At 33.8% G+C, this 20,848-nt stretch overlaps 1 protein-coding gene across 1 annotated transcript in view; it reads left to right on the top strand.

Moving 5' to 3' along the window:
- Positions 1-20,848, top strand: part of LOC106716885 — a 322,836-nt gene that overhangs the window by 79,411 nt on the left and 222,577 nt on the right. Inside the window, exon 2 of the mRNA XM_014510542.2 lies at positions 19,976-20,229. Within this exon, the coding sequence (XP_014366028.1) occupies positions 20,031-20,229 (199 nt within the window). The 5' untranslated portion in view covers positions 19,976-20,030. The remainder of the gene's footprint in view (positions 1-19,975; positions 20,230-20,848) is intronic.

The following is a 20,848-nucleotide window of genomic DNA, read 5'->3' as shown; positions in this document are numbered from 1 at the left end:
TCAGGATAAAATGTCATGGAACAGAATCAATAGATTTGTTGGTGATCGATGAAGGATAAAGACGCTTTCAACAAGAGAAAACAATACCTATGATAGGTGTAAATTAATTATCTTTTTCATATGCCTCTCCATTATTGGAGCTTAGTGAATGTGGGAGACATTATAACTTGTAGCCAAGCGAAATAGGTCTTTGACGCTGGCAATGTTAGCCCACTCGCTTTATATTCCTCAGTCAAGTTCTACGTCCAATGGGTTTCTTTTTTTTTGGGATAATCTGGGTTTTTCCGGGTAATCTCCGGAATGATTGGACCGATTTTGATGGGTCTTTAAAGGGAAGGTAGCTGGTGAATGCGGGTTTCTTTTTTTCACCGCTGACGAAGTCGCGGGCGACAGCTAATATCAATATAAAAGTTTATACGATTAAGAAGAAAGTGACTGTTGACTTAACTGTGACTGAATGATAGATTGATCTGAAAGACTTGGTGCGAACTCATGTAGAGTTAGACAAGATGATGATTAAATCCTAGACTATCCAACAATTTAACCGTTAATTAGAAGTTACTTTAGCTTTGTTAAATAACTGACTGTAAATATATAAAAACTAGTTATTTTCTACAAAAAATGTTTGTTATACAAATGAAGAAATGGAAACAAACAACACATGGAAACTCGCGTTCTCATTTTTATTAAAGTTAATTTCTGCTCCGCGTTTTACTGTTTGCTTTTTACTCGTTATAAAAATGTTTCAAGTGGCTCCTTTTAACTGGGGTGCAATAAGATAATTTACTAACGCAATAAAAAAAACAGGTCGAATATTACGTAATAAATTTTTGTACTCCAACACAACTATTACCAAATTACATACACTGTCGTACTCGGTGTGCTAAGTATAGATTTCTCGTACTAATCCTACACTATAGGACTCCCGTAAACACTAAGTTAGTGACTGTAGAAAAAAAGCCTAATCTGATATTAATTTAAGAATAATTTGTATATTTCAATGAGCATAAGTTTTTGTTCGTGTTTTTTCTTTTTGTTAAATACCAACCATGGAAAAAGAGAAGCTTGTATTTCAAATTATACAATAAACTCAGAAATAATAGCCGTCGAGTATCAAATTTCGTGCACTATTTCTTCGAACTTAAACCACGATCGAACCTTTTAAAGTAGACACTAGAGATGTTTATTTTATAATAAATCATAAATGTTTATCGATATACAATATTTTACCGAATATAATAATATGAAAAATATTAAATTTCGTTTTTTTTTTTTTCATTTAAAAAATCATTAATGTTTGTTTTATTGTTTTTAAAATTTTTATTTATTGATTTTATGAAGTCGGAAGAAATTCATGATGGCAAAGATATTCGTTGGTATAATTCGTTTTCGGCAAAGCTAGCAGTTTTTAAGGAAGTTAAAGGAGAATTATTTTATTTTTCTTTTTAAATCCTTAATAATCTAAGTTAAAATACGGTCTTTCTCATAATTATCGATATTTGTCGATGTATTGAATTTTTTATCGTTTCACGTCACTAAATAGAATAATTTTACGGTTAACAATAAGGAATAATGATGTTTTATAATAACAGTCCATTACTTACTACGAAAATTAAATAGAATTAAATTACATTATAGAGGTTAGTATTATATTACAGTAATATATTTTGATATAAAGTCTTGAATTTTTAATGTTGCCTTGTTATTAAAGGACGATGAGGTTATTTTCCAGAACATATTTTCCTATCGAATAATATACCCTTCGTTTTCCGTTTCATCGTAATTAAATTTGAAAATAAATTTGTGTAAACTGTATAGTAATGAAAATATTTTCCCTACGCGTCAATCATTTTGAAACCACCGTCCAGTTTTCCAGGAAACATTTATAACGAGACGTGCAATAAAGTCCCGGACTCGTCCCGGGAGAACGAAAGTAGCGGCAAAACGACCGAGCGAACGAACGCTTCCCTTTTAATTGACGCGTCCGCGTATCGGGTGTCTCGTCCACGTGATCCTTTAGAGTCGTGTTCGTAGTCAAATTAGCTCGGGAAATGCGCTATCGCTTTTTAATATAACATTTAAGAGACATGTTTAATTTGGTCATGGTAAAGATATGTACTGATTACAGATGTTTTGTTATGTTTTGTGACACACGTTGACAACTAGATGGTGTCTAATGGTGTTGTTTTGTTAGTATTAGTTAACTTAGATCGAAACACCTGACTTGAAACCATGGTCTCTAAAGTCGTGTTAGAATGAAATAGTTACTGAGCATGACCTTTTAAAGCTTTTTAAAGAGCCAACTATTTGTGTCACTAAGCCAATGTGTCTATGTTTCCCATATAATTAAGGGAAATAACATTGCTACCGTGACGCATTTAAGTCAAAACTAATTTTATATGACATCAATCATAATCAAGAAAAACTTTGTAGACATAATTCCCGCCATTAAAGATGTACCATATCGTGATGACTAAAAAAACTGACGAACGGCTTCCGACATTTTTAAATTTCGTTTTTACATCTAAAGTTTTTGTTTGAGCTACTGAGAAAATTGCAATCCCGAGAACAGCGAGCTGAGTCATTTGATTGCTATTTAAACTAAAACAGTAGTAAATGAGTCTGCGAATACCGGGCCAAAGTAGACGGGGGATGATTAAAAACTTGCAATTAAACTAGGACGTACTTGTGACGGAAGAGCGCTTGACAGATTAATATAAAAGTAACCTTACAAAGGAGTCTATGAAAGATATTGTGACTTGTAAGAAAACTTGTATTATAAGAGATCTAATTGGTCTATTACACTTCTTACACTAACGTTAAAAATAGTTTCGGAAAATCGAAAATCATAGGTGAATGTAAAATTTTGAAGGTCATGTATTTTATACTGATACGTGAAATATTAATTTTGAATAAGTATTTAGATAGATAAAAACACCTTAGAGTAATATTATAAATGCGAATGTTTAGATGGATGGATGGATGGATGTTTATTTGAAGTTATTTCCGGAACGGCTCAATGGATTTTGATGAAATTTGGCAAAGATGTACAATATAGTCTGGAAGACCTCATAGGCTGTAAAGTATTTTTTTTAACTCCGAGCGGACGGAGTCGCGGGCAAAAGCTAGTACATACATAATTACAAAGGACCTGCCGAAGCTATCTTGCAACTTGTAGCATTATTAAAAACCACTTTACATTCATTATATTGTCACAGGCACATAAATGATTTATAGTTCATTACTTGAACTTTATAAAAAAGGGTCGGATCGTCCTTTGAAAGTCAGCCAAAAGGGCGAAGTTAAATACACGTTTTTAGGGCAATGGCAGTTCTTTTAATTCAGTTAGTGTTAAGTGAGTCAGCTCTGAAAGAATTGTCTGGAACTGATTCATTTAAGACAAAAACCGGAAAAAAGGTCGAGTTAAAAGGCGAGAGAAAAGCGATGATTCATGACTTGAATTTAATTTTTGAATGTCTCGCGTTTAGTGACGAAATTGTTTCAAAAAGTTTCGAATAAAAGGTTCGGGCATTTTGTGATAAAGGATGGGAAATGTCTCGCTAAATAAAACCCTTTTTAAATAGCATCATATAACGCGAGGCGGATGGTTACTGAAAAACCTTTTTATATCTTAATTAAGTGACGTAACGTAATTTATAAAGCTGCCCATCATAATTTTCATACAGAGTAATGTTGGCTATAAATTTTGTTTAATATTCAAGATATTTTATTTTTACATATAATACTAGCTTTTACCCGCGACTCCGTCCGCGCGGAATAAAAAATAGAAAACGGGGTAAAAATTATCCTATATCCGTTTCCTGGTTCTAAGCTACCTGCCCACCAATTTTCAGTCAAATCGATTCAGCCGTTCTTGAGTTATAAATAGTGTAACTAACACGACTTTCTTTTATATATATAAGATGTAAATAGGGTTCGATGATTACCCGCAGATCGTTTGTCACCTTTTCTATTAAAAATGATATGGAATTATAATTCAACTTGGCTATTACATTATAATAAAATACCACTAAAACGGTTAACACATTAAGAAAACTTTACAGAGTGAAGGGAAATACAAACAATTATAAGACTTAAAATGTCTTTTTATTAAATTTGTACGCTGTTATTTTGTTTTTGACACTTCCGTCGCGTTTATATAACAAATGTTTTCAAACATATTTTCGTGATGAAAGCATAACGTAGCGTTGCATTATAAACATACTCTTTGATATCCGCGACTCTCTACCACAAAACACGTACACAGTTCACGTCCATCATATAAGTCTTAGCACTTCGCGCATCCACAATCCGGGTAAAGCTACGCGCTAAGGGTGCTTTCACAGTGAAATTCTTATAAATAAAATTTGACATTGTAGCATCTGTATTAATTAGTGTTTAAATAATAATTCGACCATCAAAAATTCACGATAAAGACCACCTTATTCCAACAAGTAACTAATGTTGTGCGGTTGTGACACAAAAATCGCGTTGCGCGCACTCCGTCCACACGACGTTGAATCGGTAACGTGCGCTTTGTATGAACCTCTGTTATTGTTTTTCCAAAGTCGCTTAGCGACTGGATACGTCGAGTAGCGAAGATTTACGTTGCCTTGTGTACGAAGGGTCTTAGTTACTGAAACCTAATGACAATTAACTGAACATGTGACTTGAAAACTCGATAGTAGTGATGTCATTTTAACGATATATCTTTTATTTCTTACTAGCAGTCGCCCGCAACTTCGTCAGCGTAGCATAGAGAATAGCCTATAATATTCCCGCAGACAGGCAGAGATGAATTAAAAATGTTTCGTTATAAATACATATACAAATACATACAGACATTCCATTTGTATTAAATGTATTAACATAGATGTAGATGTTTGATTAGTTTTAGAACTTTAAATACATATGTAGCAACGTGTTATCTAGTTTTGTGTGTGAACATGCCCTTGGAGAGTGAGTTCGCGCATGAATATTAAACTCGGGACATGTCTCGTTATGATGTGTTGTAAACTATGGCGGGGGATTAGCGGTGCAAGAGTGTTATAAATGTTTCGCTTTTTATACTTTTACTATTACTTGCCAGCTTGCATTTTGATTTGGATTTTGATTATAGGTTTTTTTTATTATGGTAACATTATTTACTTTAAAGAAAAAATAGTTTTAGAAACAAAAAAACTTGAGAGGTGTCAAGGGACACCCGGATGGAACGAAGTTCCTTTCGATTAATAAGTGAAGGAACCAATATTTATTCTATGAATAAAAAACTTAAGTCTTCACAAGAAGTACATTTTATTTCTATGAATTTTCGTTATATATTGTCACGTCGTTGCCATGGTGAAGTAGCGCTCATTCGTCGTTAACATACTTACTATAGCAAAAAGTGTCGTGACAACTTTTCGTAAGAATTTTTTCCGTCTAGCCCCCTTTCACAACGCGCGATAAAGAACTTCGTTCCAATAAACCGACTGACCGGAACATAGCAGTTAAATAAAAGTAGAAAAAGCTTCCGGGGCGAGAATATCTAATAACATCTCAAATTTACTTTTTAATCGGTCTGGTATCCATCGTCAACGCAACTGCAAACATGTTGTTATATCTGTTATTTCAATGTAAACGAGAGCAACGACATTATGTTTTAGGAACAGCAAAGTGTCTATGTCGTATTGAGCAAATGTTACTTAACATCTCGTACGTGCATGCTTTGAACTATATGTCTGTTTTTATACGTAGGAAAACTAAAACTTCGTGGAATTGTGATTATAACGTTTAAGTATTACGCGGCGGTTTAATACGCGGCCGCTTAAAGCCCGCATGAGCGTGCATCAAATGCAGCCACTTTGCATATTCACACCCTCCTGTTTGACTAACGCGCTTTTCAAAATGGCCGTTTCGCGCCGATTGAATACTCTATTTCACGCGTTGCGCCTTTTAACGGTTCGCATTGAGCCGATATTTATCCAGCTTTCATTTGTTTTTCGTGTGCAAAATCCGTAATTTAAATTTTAGATTGCAATTTTGTTATTTGAGCGGTTAACTAGCGTTAGTTTTTATGTGAGACTTGTGTATGAAATTTGCGGTACTGTTTTGTATGATCCGTGCTAACGTCGACCACGCAAGCGGAGTTTAATGGCCGATCTGTTTAGCATTTGGTTTGCAGTTGATGCTAATATTTATGCGTGATGTGAATTATCGGTTTTACTTTATGCTTTTGTCGTATAATTAATATCTAAATGTTATTGTAACGGTCAATACAATCTATAATACAAATTATTCATCTCTGAGTTTGACAGAAAGACTTAATCAAATGCACTGACTGCTTCTTCTTCCGTTGTCTTCAAGATGATGTATGGATGAACCTGACACATTCAAGTGTGCTTTAGTGTAATACAGGTTTATGGTTGAATAATTTATAACAATTACATATATGTGGTCACATTTACAATGACGGGCAATAATCAGTAGGCGTAATTTAGTTGCATGCACATAATGATCATTAGTGCGTAATCAGCACTGAATGGACGAATTAATATTCACGTAATCACGCTCAAGCGTGACCACGACTTTACAATTGTCTTTGTTGTATGTAATGTTTAATTGAATGTTAATAAATGGAATCGCACGATTGTTCAGACAAAATAAAGCTAAATGTCTATTGAGTAACATGTACCATAATACATTTTCTTGATAGACACTGATATCATTCTGTTCCATTCCTTCTCCTGAATGTCATAGGCGTCGAGATTATTGATTTCTAATAAATTTTTGAGAAGCGTCGGTGGCTTAGGGTTAAGCACTTGACATGCAATCTACAGATCCTTGGTTTAAATCCCGCCATGTACCAATGTGTTTTTCGATTTTTGATTTACATATGTACATTTATCCGACGTTCTTACGGCGAGGGAAAACGTTGTGGTGCAACCTGCACATATCTGAGAAGAAATTCATTGATGTCTGTGAAGTCAACCAACCCGCACTGGCCAGCATGGTTGGTTGTGATGTCTAGTCACCCCTAACTTATGGTGCGCTCCGAGCTCCTCGGTAGGGACGTGTATTGAGCTGATAATAAAAATATTTTTTATTACGTCTCTAAAAGAAAATTATTTTAAATATCATTTTTCTAAATAAAATGTTAATCTTTATCAAGAATCGGAGATTCAATAATGTAGATCATCCTTATCTAAAACATCGGGGTCTCAGCGTCCCTCGATTAAGCTTAGAGATACACTGACCCTTTAACCGTCATCACAAATCTCTCTGAGCTTACAAAACGATGTGGCCTAGTTAACTAAAATAATCGAGTCCCTCCCAGAGACTCGAACGAGCGCACAAATATTTACATTGCAGTAATTTGGGTTGATCGACGCTCAGAGTATGTACTATTTCATATTAACTCTGGTTCGCGTTAAATCGAATAGTGAACAATACAGACAAACAAAATGTAAGTGCATGTATGTTATATTAATATAAAATATTTTGTATACACATTTTTTTTTGTCTGTTTATCAGTAAGTCAGTGTTTATTTCGGAAAATCTCTGAAACAGCTGGACTAATTTATCAGGACTCTTAATGGTATGTATCCTAAGAATACTAAAGTAACGTACACTTATTTTTTAAATATTTTCCGACCGAAGAGATATTTTATTATTGTTTTCCATGGTTGAAGTCGTCGGCAACAGCTAGTATTCTTTTATAGGTCAAATCAGTTTACACTAAGCTTTTTAAATTGCACTTAACAATTTATGTTGTATAAATTTGTCTTCAGTTTATAGGTTAATAGGATAATTTTTCTTTTAGTTAAACGAATAACAAATTTCCTAAATCCTGAGCTTGTTCTACTAACTTCATTAACATTAAATTTTATTGATCAGTATAACTGTGCGTTTCCACTGCTGAAACAAGTATTAAAACATGTCGTCGTTTTTGTAAAGAATGGTAGGTTTAATACGTTTTTATTCCATTGTTATCAATAATAATAAATAATTTGATAATAAAAGCTTAGCTTAATTCCTTAAGTGTTGATAATTACCGGCTTTTACCGGCGAATTCACCCGAGCAGAATTAAAAATAAAACTCTGTGAGTAACTTCTGTCCTGTTCCAGACAGTAATCTATGTCTGCGCCAAATTACATCTAGATTATCCGTTTTTGAATAAACTACTAATAAACATTAATTCATCTAAATCGCATCTTCTATCTATATATATAAAAGAAAGTCGTGTTAGTTACACTATTTATAACTCAAGATCGGTCGAACTGATTTAGCTGAAAATGGATGGGGAGGTAGCTTATTACTAGGAGACGGACATAGGAACTTTTTTATCTTGTGTGCATTTTTATTATTACACGCGGACGGAGTCGCGGGTAAAAGCTAGTTTATAATATTACTAAATCAAATATGACATAAATTTTAATAAAACCAGTAACCGAAGTTTACAAGATTATTACACCTTTGTTTCTTTTATCTTCACCGCTATCGATTGTAGACTGCAAAATATATTCATGCAATATCATTGGATCTCGGTTTATAACACGACCACTTCGTTCCCATCACCGCACGCTCGGCTAGCCAGCGTAGTGATCGAGCGCATGAAAATGATATATTGTGGTGTTAAAATTGTTTCTGTCAGTTAATTGGGCTTCGTACACGAACGACTCGTAAAATTGCCTTATGAATGGAGAAAGTTATTTTTAGTCTTGATTTGAACGAGTTTCGAATAGTGGTACTTAAAGTTTTAGGGAAAACTAACTAAAATATGCTATAAGGTACCTAAACTAAAAGACACTAAAACTAACTTAGCTAAACAATACTGAAAACTAACTAAAACAGCTTTAAGCTTTTATGTTATGCTCGTTACTAGGAGACCGAATTTTATATGATTGATTTTTTCGTGTTTTTTTATTCAATTAGTTGGGAATGTTGTATTAAAATAGTGCTAAAATATGGTAAAATTACCAGTCGCCCGCGACTTGGTCAGCACGGAATTTAAAAAAAATCTAGTAATAAATATAGCCTATGTCACCCGGGGATAGTGTAGCTTTCAAACCGTGATTTTTTTTAATTTGTTTAGTAGTTTCGGAGCCTATTCAATACAAACAAACAATTAAATCTTTCCTCATTATAATATTAGTACAGATAAAATCAAAAATCGTAGTGTAGAGTTGTGTTAGGTAAAGTTTACTCATAATTATTAAAAAAAATGTACCATGATATGTATAAATGTCACAAATAGGTCATAAAAGTTTAAATGTAATAGTGCAAAAGTTTGAGAACCGCTGGTTTTGATTCAGAGATGATTTGATAACCGGATATGTGCGTTTCGGTTGCACGATTCCTTTACAATAATTTGTATTAGAACAATAAAAAAATTATAACCCACATTTAAACATTAATGATTGTGTTATGTTTTGTCTGCTCTTTGTTAACAAACTGAAAGATTAAAAATCTGATATAAAACATGTTTAATAAAGTACTTGCTGCTGTACGCGACTCCGTCTGCGCGGAATTAAAAAAAAAACTTAATTAGTAGCCTATGTGTTCTACCAGACTATGTTCAACATCTATGCCAAATTTCCGCGAGATCCATGCAACCGTTCTAGAAATACCTTCCTACAAATATCCATCCATCCATACATCTAAATATACGCGTTTATAATATTACTAGTAGTAAGATTAATTGTTCAAAAAAAATGATTGTCACATAGTTTAAAATAAAATTTCTTTCAAGGTAGTGAATTCAGATATGACAGCTGATAGAGGTGTATGAAAGAGTAATAAATACTGCTTCGACTCTCCGTCGGGAAAAGTTCAGGAAGAAATGTTTATTGTGTCAACATCTGAACTACATATAGTTAATGCCGTATTATCAACGTGCAGTTATAAAACTAACTATATTTTTAAACGCTGATCCTTGTTTATCAAAACACACCTCGAGTTGCGAACCGACAACAGATTAATGGACAGCTTACAGCTTTGATATAATGTGTTACAAATCTGTTTTTATTTTGTAAACTTGTGATGCAATATGGAACAAACAAGTGTTGTTATTTGTGTATCGGGGCAATATAATCTCCTATAAGTCGCCTCGACATCGTGTAGGTATAATAAATAAAAATATAGCAATGTGCTATAAGTAGTTGTCGGCCGTGACTTCGTTTTTTATCTTATAATAGCAAACAAATGCATATGCGTTGCCAACTTTTAATTGACGGAGGAGACGGAAAGAGAATATTTCTATTTACCACGAGTCCTCTTCTCTATCTAATCTACTTCCCTTTCCCATCCTTTCCAAACTGTAATCTATCTTTGGTCCAAATTTTAATGCTCTGTTCAGCCGTTCTCTGGTAACAAATCTCCGTGTTAAGACTACTAGTAACATAAATTATTTTTATAATTAGTCTTATTTTATTACAGAAAAAACAGGAACGAAATATGTCCTATAGTCTACTAAGTTCTACTTGCCATTTATACAGCGAATCTCAAGTCATTCAAGTAACAATTGTTACTATCAAATGTTGAAATAGCGATTTTGGGAAGCACCCATGTCCCACGTCTTTAATTCCAATTACACGCGTTTAAAATGTTATCTAGAGCGCATAAAAGATCGTCGTAAAGTTTAATATATTTTAATTAGGTAAAGTAAACACATAAAACACGACCGACGATGTTAAAATACAGATTGTTAAATTGGCGAGCGCAGCGGGTCGCGGTTGCGTGTCTCCTGTGTGGTCTGGCTTTTATGAAAGTTTTATAGCATAATGTTTGTTGGGCCAGACTCTGCACGCTTTGTGCGTTGTCTCGATGTATCTGTTAAAAAAAACACGATTGCATCGTATTACTGCACACGTATATTTAATAAAAGGACGTATATGTCAAGGATTTGTGTAATTTGAAGATAAATCTTTACTAAGGGTCGAAAATTGACTAGTAAACGACTCAGTATGCTTCAGTTAAGAATGGCTGGATATAGTTTACTCCCTCAAAATCCCTTAAAATTTAAAGTATCTTCAAACCATTTTCTCTTGCTATTATAAAAGAGACATTAAAACCAAAATATATTAGTATGAATATAAAACTGTTGTAACGCAATCTTCTTTTAAAATTTGTTTTTAAATAATGGTTTTCTCCCTTAAGTAAATGGAAGCTTTTAGAGTAAGCAATACTTTCATTAAACAGCTCTCAAGTCGTGTTTTTGACAGCCCTAGGTGTATCAAAGGAATTCAATTACGATAGGAGCCACCCCTCGGCGGATCCTATTTATATTCTTATTGTTTTATTTGCTAAATAATTAGTTATGATCATTTTTACGATGTTTACTGCAAGTCCTTAGTTTTTACGACGACTTAACGACTCTCTAAAGATTTACTGATATCGCGGCTTAGTAGCGCGAATAAAAGAAGAGTTTTCACGAGTTAAGTACGTATTATAAAAAGAGTAAATAATCTTTTAGTTAAATATATTATTTTTAAATAGTTTAAATTTAATAATAGGGATTTTGTAAAATATTATAGTGAAAGATAGCAACAGAGTTAGACACCTAATTGTGGGCTTCCACCGTCTCAGCACTAGTTTGCAACTTGCAACATATTGCCATCCTTTTCTTTCTTTTTATATAAATAACAGAGACAACAATATTTCTATTAATTGTGTTACAGTACACCAGCCATCATATTAAAATTTTAAGCATGTGAAGGCAATAATCATGTATAGACAAAACATATACGAATAGTTTCTAGATAGTAAAATGTGAACAAACCGGCTCTCGTCAACGACATCCCATAGACGGTCGGGTCGGCTTGTCAATTAAAAGGCCACATGAAATATTATCGCAAAACACGCAATTCCCGTTTCAACTTGTTCTCCACAACTCTTAGCATACCTATGTAAATCGGTCGCGGAAAGGGTCCGGTCATTCTTATACCTTCTGCGCATTGCCCCGTTAAGGCACCTTCACAATGCATTCGAAAACGATACCGGTAATTGAAATTCTGTGTTTGTTTTAATGGATAGAATAATTCTTGACCATATTAATTGATGTAAAGTGATACTTCTCTTGAATGTGTAGACTTTTTGTTGTTGGTTTTATTGTGAAGAAACCACCTAATATTAAAGGATGCGTTTCATTGACGCAAATCCAAGGATCCAAGGATGCAATTAATGATGTACCAAGTGTAAGCTGACCTAGCTAGTGCCTCATATGATGATGATGGTGATGATGAATGATATACTAGTAATTCGACTTAGTACCAAACTAGGCCGTGAGTCTTTCGATTCCTTATTAAACCGTCTTGTAACTATAATATGTGTAAAAAGTCTATTTATTGTACTATGCTATGTCCTTGTTTTCAGATTAGGTTTCATTAAATATATCAACCCGTCGAGATAAATTAATGGTTTACTTTACTGTCACATTTCGAATCGTTGCTCTTGACTGGAATACTGAAATTTTACGTTCTAAGACTTTTGACTGAATTAATATACATAAGATCACTTTTATATGTTTATAATTTCGTATATGCTCAGAATTTAGAGATATTTTCGACGCACCATTTTGTGAATATGGCCTTACATTTGGATTCCGCGATCGTCGCTGCCCCACTGAATAATAAATTGGTAATTGTTCTCAGCTTAGAGTATTCCGTATATTTAAATTTCGCAGGGTAAAGAGCGCATTTGCATAGGAAAAATTCTTGAATAGGATTCGAAAAGCGGCCAGCGGATGGGTCGACGGTTTAGAATGTTCAATGGATGCGTTCCCGTTAAGGTATTTTCTTTATATCTTAAGTTCTGTATAAAGGAGACCGAATAAAAAGATACTACTATTTTATTTATGGACAAAACACTCACCATTGATCTGGAGATAAGAAAAAATACTTAGTAAATTTAATTGATAAAATGGCTGAGTATAGAGATTTATGTCAAAATCGACATAGCTGGTGTGCAATAAGTTCGTGTATATATGAAAATATTGTCATATCACAGCTGACGATTCATGCAACAATTGTTGCAGATTCTAGAATTATTCCAGTACTCGATTAGAAGATAGCCAGAGGTCAAAAATGTACCAGAATATGAAGTTATTAGACACGAAATTACTAATCTGTTCCAAAAAAAAAAAAAAATAGCCTACACACAATATGTTTCTAGGCGATTTGCGAAAAAATTTATCGCTACATTAACTATATTCTCGGTGGGTCGACCGAAGGCAAAAAAATAGGCGAGCGCTGAGCGCATCCAAATGCTCCTTAAATAAAACGAGATTATCAAAGGCCTTTGCGAGACGGCCGTATACAATAACCCTAATTTGGCTACCGTCCAGGCCCCGTCTCGCTGCCGTCCCGCGACCGTGCCGTTTAGATTGTATCGTTAGTTCGCCGGAATTAAATTCAGTGCCGCTGCGGGAGCGAGATTAACTGCGTAATGCTTGCGAAAATGTACGGACCCGGGGAATGCATTTAGATTGATGGATCTGTATTAAAAATAAACAAATGCAGAAATGCTTTTGTGTGGTCAACTTATGGTGCGTTTACTTCGATTTTTTAGTTTTCTAATTGCAAAATGTTTACTAGATGGCACTGATAAAGTTACTTGATGAGAATGTACTTAGCAAAAGCAATATTTGTTTTATTGTAGCTATTTTCTTTTCAAATTTTCACTCAGCGACGTCTTTAGTGACAATGAATCTGAGTGCGGAGATAAATAAATTGAGATTAAAAAAATCTACAAATTTCATAGATAAGGATGACTATCGGATGTGGATCGTTTTACGTAAGACCTTCTCTGGCCAATAGACAAACATTTACGTTCAATTTGTCGATAAACAAACAGAAGACGTAGATAAATTACACACGCTAATAAATTGGAAAGTTTTGTTTCAGACATTTTATATATGTCTTTTTTGTTGTCGTTTAATGCTTAAAATTATCACTGCTATATGAACACTAAAGACATATAGAGTAGGATCCTTTAATTAACACTTAAATAACCCTGAGTGTAATTTTCTCATAGTAAAACTGAAATTAGGACCTCTATTAGTGTGCTAGTTTATGCTTTTTTTACAGTGCAGTATTTTGCATATATCATCCAATAGAATATTATATTTATTTAACCTCTATCAGAATAGAAATCTAAGGCTTGATAAATATCTCTCTCAATTGTACCATAATGCATTTATCTTTGTTTTATTATATGGGAATGACATTGCAAAGAATTACCTTTGCTGTAAACTTGTTCTATTTGATAAGCATATATCACCTTTAAAACTTTCAAATAAGGTTTGAATTTGCAAAAGTATTTTCACGTCTTAGTAGCTGTTGTAGCGGTATCAGTTGATATTCACTCCAAGATTCGATCGATCAACGTCTAAATAACTCAAGTGAGCGCTCCATCAAACGGTGGCTCTTAACAGGTGATGTTAATGTTGCCGTGGATATGTAAAATTATGTCTACAGCCAAGAAATGACTCGCTTTTTAGACAGTTTTTACGTAATTTATCATAATATTAAAAATTCTATGTCATCATTTTTTTATATTTTTGACTAAGTGAATAATAAATTCATATATTAAACAAGGTAATTAATAGAAATTAGAAAAATATCGATGCATATCTGTCTGAATATGTTAATTTTTTACAAAATCTGTATCCAAAAATTTTAAGACCCTTATATAATACTAGCTCTCGCCCGCGACTCTGTCCGCGCAGAAAAAAAAACTTCAAGTAGCCTATATGTTCTTCCAGACTATGTTCTACATCTATTCTAAATTTCATCAAAATCCGTTGAGCCATTCTGGAGATATCATCAAACAAACATCCATCCATCTAAATCTAAGCATTCGCATCTATAATATTAGTATGATTAGAATCTTTAAATTCTAGGCTGATGTTGAAGGACAATGACCCTAGCTATAAAAAAGTAAGTCTACGGGCATTTAAAGAATATTGAATAATACTTATTTGAGCATCGAAATACGTCAAATATCAATCGTGCCGCACAGCTGTGCCGGCCCCTTGATAAATATTCAGGGGTCTCGTTCAGATGTACGGTAGGGTCCGAAACGGATTTTTGATTTGGTGACAGCAACGGTCGACCATATTTATTGTGTGTCGGAGATAAAAAGGTTTTATATATTCCACAGATATACCAAATTTTTTATCCGTTTATGTTGAAAACCTAAAAAGTTTGTGTAAATATTTTTCGGGCAAAATTTTTTGTCATCCTCGATACAAAAGATGATTTGTAATTTCATATATTCTAGAATTGTTTTATTTGTTTTCGCCAGAATTATCAAAGAATCAAAAGATAAAATAAGCTCAATTATTTATAAAAAGAAGCTTTTAGATTAACACCATAATTGGCCAAATGTATAGATTATAACCTCAGTTATTTAGGCCATATTGCACGGAGACAACCAGATAATCTGGATAAATTGGTTCTAGTAAGAAAATTTGAGAGTAAAAGTTCAAGAGGACAATCCCCTGCCCTCTGGTCTGATCAAGTCCAAACAATACTGGGACTCTACATTCCGACCGGCATGAAAGAATCGTCGGACAGAGCGGTACGGAAACAGCTCGTCGACATATCGATGAAGGCACTTCAAGATGAGCAGGGCTTCAGTAATGAAGAGCACGAAGAAGAAGAAGAAATATATTATAAATATACCTGTATAACGTGTCCCATTTTAATTAACATTTTCAGTACATTCAATGTTAAAAATGGTACGAATACAAACGATGTGTTAATGACAGAAATAGATTTATATAGTCGGACAAGCGAACTGAAGTGAGGCCTCATTTGCACACAGCTACGATTAATTTTAACGGCTAATTGAATGGCCGCGTTAAATGCAAATCTGTTGCGACTAAAGGTTCTCGTCAAGCTATTGTTTTCTACTGCATTATGAATATTAGTACCGATTATGATTAAGTTTAATTCTTTGGTTAAATATCAAAGAATTAAACTTAATCACATTTCGAATATTTTTGGTATTTAATAAATATTTTTATAATCTATTCAATGTGACTGTAACATATTATGATATTACAATTCTTAGAGCGGGAGTACTATAAGACATGGTCAAGAAAAGAGGTTGCTTTCGTCAGGAATGAGATACGATGCACACACAGTGAGAGAGAGAGCGATAGAGAGAGTAAGTTAAGCTTCTTACTTGAGACCTAGAAAATATATTTAAACAGTAATAAGTAATCTTAAGTAAAGCAACGTAAATCTGCTTTTTGTTGTATGTAAACATTTAAAAATAATGTAAAAACATGTATCTGAAAGTGCTTTGGAGTTCTCTTGCGCTGTTCTCGTCCTAACATAATGACTCTGGGCTGATAAATATTCAGATTGTAAATCCTTAGCGCCCCTCATCTAGTATTCAAATTAACTACGGATTGTATAACGATGTAGACGGGATGTGGGCTAATGTCTTAATGTATGCTCGGATACTATTTATAAATGGTTTTAATTTTAAAACTAGTTTATGTTATGTAAATAACATCCTCAATTTATCACCTTTTTGTGTTATATAGGAATGTTTTTAGAGTACGTCAGTAATAGATATTAAAGAGCTTATAGATTAGTGGTATATTATAAGGAGAGATAAATAACAAAGTAAAAATATTACATGGTAATGGCTAAAAAGGTAGAGTATGACCGTAGAAAGTATGGATGGATTGTGTGATAAAGGATGTGTTGAAGAATGAATTCAGATATGACGGCTTGTAGAAATGTAGGTGTCATTTTTTACTATTATCTTTTCTTATTTGTCTAAACAAGCTGTATTACTTTTATATTTGTCGTTTAAAGTAATTTGTAATGATTAATTGTATTTTGAATACTTCTTAGTTGGTATAGATAACCTCTCTTTGCACGATTGCGTCCAAAAAAGTTTAATCCGAGACAAAGTATTGTAGAAACAAAGCTTTACAGCTTAATGGAAATGATTTGTCTTTACATTATTGTTTTGTTCAATTTATTTAGTTTTTCTTATTGTATTGTAATTGTTCTTAGTACGACGTCCAAGTTAGGGTTACCTTCTAAGTTTAGAAGTCCCAACTTCAAAACAACAAGAGTTTAAATATGTACCAATTTTTATAGGTAAGTTCCCAGTTCACGCCAACTAAATAAATGTTAATGGTTCTGATGTCATTTTCTATACATAACGATATTTAATATATAAAATTCTCGTGTCACAGTTTTCGTTCCCCTACTCCTTGACCGATTCTCATGAAATTTTGTGAGCATATTCAGTAGGTCTGAGAATCGGCCAACATCTATTTTTCATACCCCTATTAAGTTTTTTTTAATTGCGCGCGGACGGAGTCGCGGGCGACAGCTAGTCTGTTAGTAAATTTGTTTTATATAGCTTTCTAATGTTGTCATCATCACTTCCCTGTTCTTATTACAAAAACTGGTGCACAGACCCTACGTGAGTAGGTCACGTAGCGTCTGCGCACCAGTTTTAGTCCTGCAGATTTTCTATCGTCCTTCATCTCAGTGATAACTGCCTTCTTGATCATGTCACATTTCATGCAACCCATCCATCTCTTCCTTGTATCCTTCCATATTTATAATTAAAGTTTTATCAAATTTAATAATACTGTATACGGTGGATAATGTTTAGTAAAAAAAATTAAACACTTAAACGTGCTTGGCGACGTATCATTGAAGTCTAAGTAGTGTATACTGTAAGGATGGCGTCCGTGGGTCCTTTTTTTAAAAAATACAACACACGATTGATACACTTACTACTTTATTGGAAACCTACTAAACTACACTCTATGGACTGCTCCGTAGACTGCACTGCCCTCACGATTGCCGCGAGTCGGACATTTTATATACTTTGTGACGTCAACGACGCCCAATGACAGCTAGGGGGTTTTTGCAAGAGTAGCAGTTACTCCCTATAATCAACTGTTCATAACAGTACGCTTAATATGTTTATTGGCTTGTTGTCGCTTTCAGTCGGGTCCCAGTCCTTGTAACTGGCAGGAAACGTAATTTATCTTCTCTAATCTAGGTTGACTGGATAACCCCCCCCGTCCAAAGTTTCAGCGGTATACTGAGCTTCGTTGCTTTGTTTACAGAAGTAATTAAACGAATTAGAAATTTGGCCACTTCTCAAAAGTTTATGCATTTTCCTTGAGCGGAACTTCACTAATCCTATTTATTTGCATGCTGGTTTTAATGCAGTTCTCGCTTTTACTTGTGTACTTGTTTAAACATGTTTGTTGTTATGCAAAACATTAGGTTTATCACAAGCAAAGTCAGTAAGTATATTATATGTTATTTTTTATGTTTTCTATCATCATTTGCTTTCATGATCTAGAACTTTTCAACAGTCTTAGATATTAATATTGGGTAATTTTATAGATGAAAACATAACTATTAATTCTAAGTTATGTCAATGTATGAAATTGATTACATCCGCTTAGGCACATGTTACAAAATTGTTAATTAGCGATATCAAATGACAATCTATGATGAAAATGGACTCCTCTACATTTATAACTGCTTAATCTCTTAAAAATGCGATTAAGCCCTAATTGGTCCGGGTCTGGTGGATTAAAAAAAAAGCACCTTGCGTGGCTAACGCGTAAAGTTATAACCCAGCGGCCAGTATTACTGTCAGATTCGAATTTCGAACAACCGTTATTGTTATTAAAAAGATTTTATCATTTGAATTTAGAACACGTTTTGTTTGAGGTAGAATTGGTTTATTTTTTTAATTGTGTACGTAGTGAGGCACATTTTTTATCGTAATGTAAACTGGTTTTATAAACAAACTGAATTAAAAATTTACAGAATATGTCAATGAAAAAAAATATTCGAGCTACTTTTATATGGACCTTTTATTCGATGATTTTGCGTATATATGTTCAATACATATATTATGTTGAGGTTTTATAAGGTAAATAAACGTTAATGAACAAATGTCTCGCATCCAGATGTTTCACCATTTCACTTGAGCTGCGTAGCAAACTTATAAATAGTGCAATTTGTTACCTTACAACAATAATTTTGCTTTCGTCTATCAACAAAAACATTCAATAATAAACCTTAATGCTTATGAAATAGAATGCTCACAAAAACAATACCAATTGTCCTTGTCTTGTACGCACAGAAAAAAAGGAAGAGACGCAGGTAGAAAAGTGAACACAAAAGAGTGCGTTCCGTTTCTGTGTCGTTTACAAAGTTCTACACAAATGGCTAACTGTTCTTTAGTATCTATTGTTAGTAGTGATAAAGTCGAGAATCGCTTGTTTATCTATTTGATAGCTGAATGGGCTTTGTGGAATCGGCTCCCAAGTCCGAGTTCCTTCGAAATGCACGCTCGCTGACGGTCAAATTTTTATAACTATGACGAGGCGTGTTGCATTTAGTACTTTTAGGTTAGTTTCGGTTCATTTCGCGGGCGAAGACGATGTTTCTCGTTTGATTTTTGATTATAATTAAATTAATTGAGTGTGTAAAGTGTTTTGTGTGTGTGTAGCAGGATTTTGTTGGTGTGTGTGTGCTTTTTTGGACTCTATTTATAGTTTACGATGGTATGTAGAGTTAAACAAGTAAGCTTTTCTGTAATATTTATTGGAACAAAACTATATCCTAAAATTGTATATAACGCTTTGTTACATATTGTGTTTATCTTGTTTATTTATTCACAAACAGAAATTAGGCAAAAGTAGGTATTTATTCAAATAATTCCTACGAAACGGCCACCTTGGTTTTAGTTATTTAATTTTTTGGTTTAGGATATATATAATAGATGACCTTATAACAACTGATTAAAACCAGAATAGAAATTAACTAGGCCTTTGTAATTATCTTACTAATATTATAAATGCTATAATTCCGTAAACGCGAATAGGACAGGAAAATATTGTATTTGATATTATTTGTTTTATTGTTAAAACATATCCACTATAGGTTTTTTTATATTAAATAAATATATGTATTTTTCTCTTTACAGATGTATAAATCGGCGCGATGATGAAAATGTAGCGACTGATCTGTGACAACAAGATATGTGGCCACGGTCAATGATGGATAAGCAAGATTACAGCTGGCGTAGATTGTGTGTGGTGAGATGTGTTGTGCTTGTGTTAGTGGTCAGTGATTGTGGCAGTGGTAAACAAATGAGCGAGACACTGCAGAGGGCGCTGTCTGCGGTGCGAGGTCCGAGTCCCGGAGCTAAAAAGTTGCTCAATATACCTGAGGATGGAGGTGAGTGTTAAAATAGGTACATCCCTAATTAGATCCCATATGGAAGAGGAAGACTATTTGGCAGGTACCAGATTAACGATTGACATCCATCCGGTCGTCTAATGCTTCTCGAGTACTGTGGGTTGGCCGTTGGCTCAGCAAATCTATCCTTGTCCTATGCTAAGCGAATGAGATGCTTTACGCTGGTAATAATGGTCAACTTTTGAGTCAGTAGTATTCGTGAGATCAAGTTACGATTGTATTGCCAGTGTTTATCTTTAACAGTGGATATATCTTCTAATATATAAAATTCTCGTGTCGCGGTGTTTGTGGTTAAACTCCTCCGAAACGGCTTGACCGATTCTCATGAAATTTTGTGAGCATATTGAGTAGGTCTGAGAATCGGCCAACATCTATTTTTCATAAACCCCCCCCCCCATTTAGTTTTTTTTTAACTGCGCGCGGACGGCGTCGCGGGCGACAGCTAGTATACTATAATAGACTAGATCTGATGTATCTTATGATTAAGCATAATTTTAGCATTCGACATAGATATTAAGGGTTGTATTCAGGAAAACCTAATCTATAATTACGTAATTATTGTATTAAAACATATCCATATCTTTTTTTTTTATGTGAA

The sequence above is a fragment of the Papilio machaon genome, chromosome 23, assembly GCF_912999745.1.
Source record: "Papilio machaon chromosome 23, ilPapMach1.1, whole genome shotgun sequence".
In the NCBI taxonomy this organism is placed as follows: domain Eukaryota; kingdom Metazoa; phylum Arthropoda; class Insecta; order Lepidoptera; family Papilionidae; genus Papilio; species Papilio machaon.
Note: the sequence above shows the minus strand (reverse complement) of the source record. Positions and strands in the feature narration are given on the sequence as shown.